Raw genomic sequence first — 7300 nt, forward strand, 5'->3', positions numbered from 1 at the left:
GGGGGTTGGGAGCATCGGATGCTGGTGGTCAGTGCAGAAGCTACCTGCTTTCTGGCTGGGGAGAGGGGAAGGGGTTACCTCCTGGGGAAAGACCCTAGCAGTAAGCCACGGGCTACCCCGGTCACTGGGAGGAAGCACCTGCACGTGGAGTCTCTGCCCCAGCGTGTGAACCACAGCCTAGAGGAGCAGGGTGGAGGGGCTGCGGTTTTACTGAGGTAAGCGGGTGCGGGAGTGTTGAGCCAAACTTGCAGGTGAGGGGCAGCGAGCCATGTGCATGCCAGGGCAAAGGAAGCAGCTGGGCCAAAGCCCTGGGGCAGACAAGCTCTGATGGGAGATGACAGCCTGCCAGGTGAGCCGGGGGTGAGGCTCTGAAGGTAGAATGGGTGGGGCCCACACTCAGACTGCAGGCAGGTGGGATTTGACCTGAACTCCTGGAACCACAGAGAGCAGATGCCTGAACAGGAGTCGGAGAGTGCTGCTGGGGCCCTCGAGTCCAGGAGGTTCTGGGAGACAGGCAACCTCAGCCACCCTACAGCCCCCTGGCCCTGTCCCAGGGTGACATGGCCATCCCTCAAGGCCTCCCTCCAGGAAGTGAAGGGGCAGGTGGGGTGGGAGGCAGTGGTGAGGTCTTGTGTGGGCCGTCCACTGGGGCCATCTGCGTTCTCACCCTGCTGAGGGGGCCGTGAGAGTTGCCCAAGTTTGGTGAGGAGGGGTGAGCTCTGTGGGGTTGGGGTCCAGGTATTGGGGAACAGACCCCAACATGGTTCACAGAATGTGGAAGGGGGCTCCTGCCCAGTTGGAGAGAGGTGGCCACGCCTTTGCCTGCAGAATCTGTGGCCTGGAAGGGCCTGACCCACGTGGGAGCAAGCAGCCTTGGCCCCCAGCGAGGGGAACAATTCTGAGTCTGTGTTTGCCAGTTTTAATTACTTTTATTTCTTCATGGTTGGTTTACTGAAGCACAGTTTAAAATTTTATTGGTGGTGCATAGTATTAATGTTTAGGGGAGTTAAAAGTATTCACATGAAATTGCCACAGGAAAACCTAATCTGTGATTTCATAGCAGCTTGCCCCCCACCCCAGTGGTCCGGGGAGGGTCCGAGGGCCTGGTCACTCGGGGGCTTCACTGCTGGTCCGTTGCCTCAGGCGGCCAGGGATTGTGCACCTCCGTGCCCCGCAGCGCCTGCTCTGAGGGCCCCCTGCGTTTGGGCGAGGGTGCCAGGGCCTGCATGGCCGCATCTGCCCGTGTGTGCTCGAGGATGCAGCCCGGAGGCTCCGTGCTGACGGAGGGCTACCTGGACACCCCTCTTGGGTCACCTCACTTGTCACCTCTGGTGATGGCAAGGGCTGGCCACTGCCCAGGCTGGCTAGAGGTTCCTGGGTCGCTGGTGGACATGACTGCAGACCCTGGAGCACTGGAGTTTGTCCTGGCTCACCCTGCATCGTCACAGCCTTGGCAGTGCCTCATTGCCCTGTTTGTACTCGGGAGCACTTGTAGTAGCATCATTGTGGGCCTGCAGTGTGGCTCCAGAAGCAGCTGTGGGTAAAACCCCTGTGCCTGGGCACAGCTGCTGCTCCAACCTCCAGATGAGGAAATTGAGGCCGGCAGGGCAGTGACCCTGCATGTGCCCAGGCATGGCTGAGCCTTTTAAAGGGGCCCAGACAACCCCCCACCACCACCACCAGACTGGCCTCACAGGCGAGGGCAGCCCCAGCCTTGGATACCAGGGGCAGGGCTGGCTCGTGCTCACCAGCTGCACGCACAGAACAGAAGCCTGGGGAGCTCTGGGAGCGTTCTCAGGGCAGTGACTCGCTGTGGGAGCAGCGTCTGGACCCCGGTGAGCCCTGCTCCAGAGAAATCCTGCTGAGATGGCACGTTTCCTTCCAGGAGAGGAAACTGGTGGGGCCGTTGGCTTAGAGTTCATCCTCTCGAACCTTCAGGCGGGAAATGCTGTGGGCCTCTCTTAGAGCCAGGACGTGTGTGGCACGAGGCCGCCCGCCTGTGGAAGCCAGGGAGCCTCTGCACAGGGCCCACGCCGGGCGCATGGCAGCTTGGCCAGGGCAGGTGGCTTTCCTGCTCCCCCACTCCTTCCAGACGCAGAAGGTCCTGTCCTGGGGACCCACGTGCCACCATGGGCTGTGGCTGGGATGGAACTGGACTGAGTCCAGTCCTGGGGAGAGAGGCACGGGTGTTTCAAGTTTTCTGACAGTCTAGTTGTTTTTTAAAGAAAAATAACAGAAAAAGTCACAAGTTAGAACAATTCGTGATTGACATGTGTCTTTTTTACCACGTGAATGATGCAGTGGCCCTATATGTCTGGAGAGATGACCTAGAGTTTTCCTGAGGCCCTGCCAGAACCTGCAGAGGGGCTGGGGCTAGTGGCAGAGGGAGGGAGGGGTCCCAGCCCGGGGGAGTGGGGTCCTGGAAGAGGTTCTATCTGCAGCGCCCACCACATAAGTCACTCCCACGCTTGCTTCCCTTCCCTGTCTGTCCAGCCCATTTTGTCTCCTTGGTTCACAAATGATTGTTAGAAAGACAGATCCCTGCCCCCGCCATGTGACCCCTTAGGGCAGGTTGCCCCTACAGGTTTCATGGTTAGTGGTGGACTGTCCACACATTGTCTCCCTTTGCTCAGACTTCCATCACAGACAGCCCTCTTCTCTTTCTGGGGCTCAGACGTGACAGCTCAGAGGTTATCCCCTGGACCGGAAACAGCCTTTGTGACTTTGGCCATGTAGGTCAAAAGTGGCCTTGGATGGCCCTAAGAAGGCCCTGAGGTGGGTACTTGCTCCTTCCTCCCTGTGAGAGCTCAGCCCACAGTGACGCGTGAGGTGCGCACCTCAGGATCAGGACACACAGGGGCAGGAGGCTTACTCTTTCCAGGATGAAATGGTCCACGGGAAGGTGGGGAGAGAAAGCTTGCCACTTCGTGTGGCAACAAGAAAGTCACAGTGCCTGTGTTGGGTAGGAGCGGGGCTCCAAAGGATGGGAGATTGGGCCCAGGGGCCTGGTCAGTGCAGCTGCAGTGTCCTGCGCGGAGACTCTGCCCCAGACTCCTGTCCAGGCTGCGGGGTCTGAGTGTGTGCACGCCTATGTGTGGGGGGGTTGGGGGGGAGATGCCTCAAAGCCCCGTCTCCTTATATCTGTGGGCCCACTTATATCTGTGGGCCCATTAGGTGGTGTCTGCCCATGCCTTCTGCGTTGGCGAGTGCCGCGTCAGCCTGGTCACAGGTGCTCGGTCAGATGGGAGGGTATGTGAACAAGCCTGCATTTCCGTCTGTAGACTGAGTGTGGCAGGCGGCTCCGTGCATGTGGGCCAGCCCAGTCCCGTCTGCCGAAGACCTACGTGGGACAAAAACCTCTCCCTCCCCTGAGGAAGCCTTCTGAGTGGGGTTACGGCCTTTTCCACCTTCGGATGGGAGGCTGGGGGGAGGCGGGGACCCATTGGTGGTCAATGAGGTTCTGAGGGGACAGACCTGCAGCCTGGCGCCGACAGGTGGGGGTTCCGGGGGCCTCGCTGTTTTCCAGGGCCTGGGTGGGAACAGTTGAGTGACCAGGAATCTCTCTGGACTTCTCTGGGCCTTGGCCTCTGTCTGTAAAGGGGTTGGCATTCATGTGTCATGGGCACACCAGGAGTCCATATGTATTGAGTACCCTGCGTGTGGGAAGCAAGCTGCTGTGTTCACCAGTGCTTTCTGTCAGTGGAGGCACAGCCTCAGTGTTGTTCCCCAGGGAAGCCCGTGGCCATATGCAGGGCCAGCTGCTAACTGCTGTCAGACGTCAGAGCCTCCTTTGGCCTCCCTCACATCCCCAGGAGACAGGCATGCACCTCTGAAGTGGCTCCTTCCCTTCCACTTGCTTGTCTGCATTAGCCTTCCCTCTTTTTGGGAGTCGTGACAACTTGCCTGATGGGCCCACTCCCTCCTGATCTGATCCCAGGTGCCTGGAGCCGAGCTGGCATACAGTCGGCGCTCACTGCCACTGTAATGAGTTGGCCTGATTCCTATGGGAGGGGCAGGCGCGGAGAGTCCTGGGATCAGCAGGGACTCTTGTCGGCAGGGCATGAGGTGGGGAGCAGCCCCTTCTGACTGAGACAAGCTGGTGCCCTGGGGGGTTCCAGAGGTGGCTGCAAAAGTGCAGGTGATCTGTGGGTGTCTCTGGGGTCCGATAGCCCAGAGTGTGAGCGTGGGAAAGGGCTGTTCTGCACCCAGCAAGTCTGGGTCCCCCTTGCTGCTCAGGCAGAATCTGCCTGTGGAACTTTGGTCAGATCCACAACTGTGGGCCTGGCAGGTCATCAGTGGGGACCTGAGTTCCAGGCTGGCAGGACTGCTGTGTGGCATGGTGTCTGACCTCACGGATGTCCCAGGACAGGTGCCCCACCTGTGGCCCCCACAGCTCAGCTGACCTTTAGGAGCCCCCATCCCCACTGGGACACCGTCCCTGTCTCTTCCTGGTACTCCTGAGTTGACATTGAGGATAGGGCAGGGGCGTGCAGAAAGGTGAGCGTGCGAGCGCTTGGTGAGGGGGCAGGCGTCACAGGGTGCGACATGCTTCCTCTTGAGAGGCTATGGATGGCATTTCACTCCCCACATCCTGCTTAAGCTCCAGGTCTGCATGCCTGTGTGTTTGGGCCTGGGAGAGGGGAGGGATCTGTCACCACTGCCGTGTGCAGCCGCGGAGCGGGGTGGTCAGTCAGCCTGCAGTTGGATGTGGTTGCTCCCAGGCCAGGCCACAGGCCACACCGGACAGGGCAGTCAGGGTGCCTGGAGGGACAACTCCCAGTCTGGTTGGCCTCATCGGCGCCCCTGGTGAATTCTGGAAAGTGTGGGCCCTGCTCACTGGGTGGGAAGAGGGACGTGGGGAGTCTTCTTGAGGTGGCTGCGGACCTTGAGTTGGAGGACCCCACCCGCAAGCACAGCACCTCCTGTTTCCTGTCTTCTGTCCAGGGGACCAGAGCAGACTGGGATTTTGTTCTTCCTGCCATCCGCTTAAGTGCCTGGGGACACTTCTTGCAGGGCCGTGGGATAAAGTCACCGTTGCGCTCATTCAGGCTTTCCTCCTCGTCTCTTCCCTGGACAGATGCTCTTGGAGTCTGCTGAGTCCCTTGTTGGCGTTTCCTTACCTCTCTCTTACGCAGCCCCGCGGTGCTGGAGCTGCCTCCAGCTTCCCTGTGGATGCCAGCGAGAGGCACCTCACCTGCTCAGTACATATCAATGCCAGGTCCTCCTGGGTTCTGGGCACATGGGCAGGGCTGTGTGTGTTGGGGACTGGGGGAGCGGGGCATCCAGACCTCTGCATAGTTGGAGCTGTGCAGGCAGTGCAGAGGCTTGATGGGATGGGAGACCACATTGTCGTTGTCAGCATTAGGGTAACACATGCTTGTTAAACACCCACTGTGCATCAGGCTCAGCTCTGGGTGCTAGGTACAGCTGTGAGCAGGGCTGGCCCACATCTCTGCTCTAGGGCTGGATCTGGGGTCGCTGAAGCCCTGCACACCTGGCTGAGATGGAGACTGCTTTCCCAGGACGGTTCCCATCCGGTCAGGATGCCAAGCTGCAGGGGATTTGGGCTGATAGACCCACAGGTGGCTCAGGACCAGAGGAGGAGGCAGCTGGAGTTGCACCATCTCTGCCTTTGGCCAGCTACTGTGCTAATGGCCCTCAGCCCAGGGCTCACCCTGGTTTCAGACTGGGAATCTGAGGGCGACTCCCAGGACGGGCCATGTCTCACAGAGGCCAGCACAGCCACCAGTCTCAGTGCCTGCTTCCTGTGAGCTTGGTTGAGACGTCACACTGGGCCAAGGATCAGGGCACCCTGTTACTGGCTGGGCTCCTTGGGAAACACCCCAGTCATACTCCCCAAACCCCTAGTCCTGACAGGCCCGCCCATACTCATCTGACCCATGTATGCACTACCCGTCCCTTCATCTCCCTTCACTCCCCTCACGCGGCCCTCCCAGGATGGGAGGCTTCTTTGCAAGCTTAGAGTGGTAGGCTGACAGCCCGCTGTGGAGGGCGGCATGGGCTGCGGCCCCTCAGGTGGGCACTGGCACGTGCACAGGGCCCCACCTTTGGCACAGCATAGTCTCTCATGGTGCCACAGGTGGGATAGCTAACACTCCATGTGTCACCACCGATTAACTGGCTTTGTTCCTCCTCATCCCGCAGAAGGACATGGCCCTGAAGCCACACGAGCGGAAGGAGAAGTGGGAACGTCGCCTTGTCAAGAAGCCCCGGGAGGCAGAAAACTGCCCATCTGCAGAGCCAAGTGAGAACGGGCGGCCCCTGGAGGCAGGCAGCTCTGAGCAGGACCTGGAGACCCCCTGTGACCGAGGGAAGAAGAAGGTCCCTCTGCAGCCCACCAAGCAGGTGAGCCCCGGGCCCCTCCCACTCAGAGCCATGGGCTCTGTGCCTTCTGCCCCTGGGCAGCCTTGGGGCCACACCAGCACCTGGACACCACCCATCGGCAGCTGGGCCTCCCTGGCAACGTGCTCCATCGTTGTCGGGGGTGAGGTATGGGGCACACGTGGACTGGGGCCAGGGGCACCCGTCCGCTGGAAGTCTGAGGGTCCTGAATAGAGGCAAGAGGCACCTCGGGTGGGTCACAGCCAGAGAGAGGCCATGCCAGGCCAGGAACTGGGGGCGGGGGTGTCTCGGCTCAGGCGGGACGGGAGGGTGCACCGCTGATAGGCTGGCCCCGTTTCCTCATTGCGTCTGTCAGGCTCCGCCGACTACGGGGTGTCCAGCGTGTCTGTAATGCGTGGGGTCCAGGCTCATTGCTCCGTGCTCTCCATGTGCTAAACTTAGGCGAAGCGCAGTGTCTGCAAGATGGGGGGAGTCACATCACTTGTTTGGTGGCCCAGGCGCAAGGAGCAGCCCCGCTGAGAGCAGGCCCTCAGTGGGGGGTGATCCTTGCTGTCACCCAGAGCCCAGCTGGCATGGGGCAGGGAGACTGGGGCCAGGGGCTTATCTCCCAGAGCACAGGGTTCTGTCCTAGGTGTCGGCTCAGCACTGCAGCTGCTTTCCTCTCAGGGACTCACTGGTTTGCGCCTTCTGTTCAGAGAGGGGGTTCTTGGTGTTTCACACTCCACTTTCACCTCCCTTGGGGATTGGAATGCTGGTGAGGGGCAGCATGTCTCAGGGACCCGGGCTGGATGGGGGGTCTACAGACACACCTGCCCAGGTGGACACGTGCTCTTTCTTCCATGCAGGTGTGCTCCCCAGAAGGGGGGCCGCTCCCAGCCAACCACTGGGACCAGAACGGCCCGGCCCAGCGCCAGCAGCAGCTCCAGCCCAGCCAGCC

General features: G+C 60.5%; 1 protein-coding gene across 1 annotated transcript in view; it reads left to right on the forward strand.

The window, feature by feature from the left end:
* FBRSL1 (fibrosin-like 1) overlaps positions 1–7300 on the forward strand; it is a 97959-nt gene that overhangs the window by 26175 nt on the left and 64484 nt on the right. Inside the window, exon 5 of the mRNA XM_010852525.1 lies at positions 6166–6366. Coding sequence (XP_010850827.1) covers positions 6166–6366 — 201 coding nt within the window. The remainder of the gene's footprint in view (positions 1–6165; positions 6367–7300) is intronic.

This window comes from Bison bison, unplaced genomic scaffold, assembly GCF_000754665.1.
Source record: "Bison bison bison isolate TAMUID 2011002044 unplaced genomic scaffold, Bison_UMD1.0 scf7180017864312, whole genome shotgun sequence".
Classification (NCBI taxonomy): domain Eukaryota; kingdom Metazoa; phylum Chordata; class Mammalia; order Artiodactyla; family Bovidae; genus Bison; species Bison bison.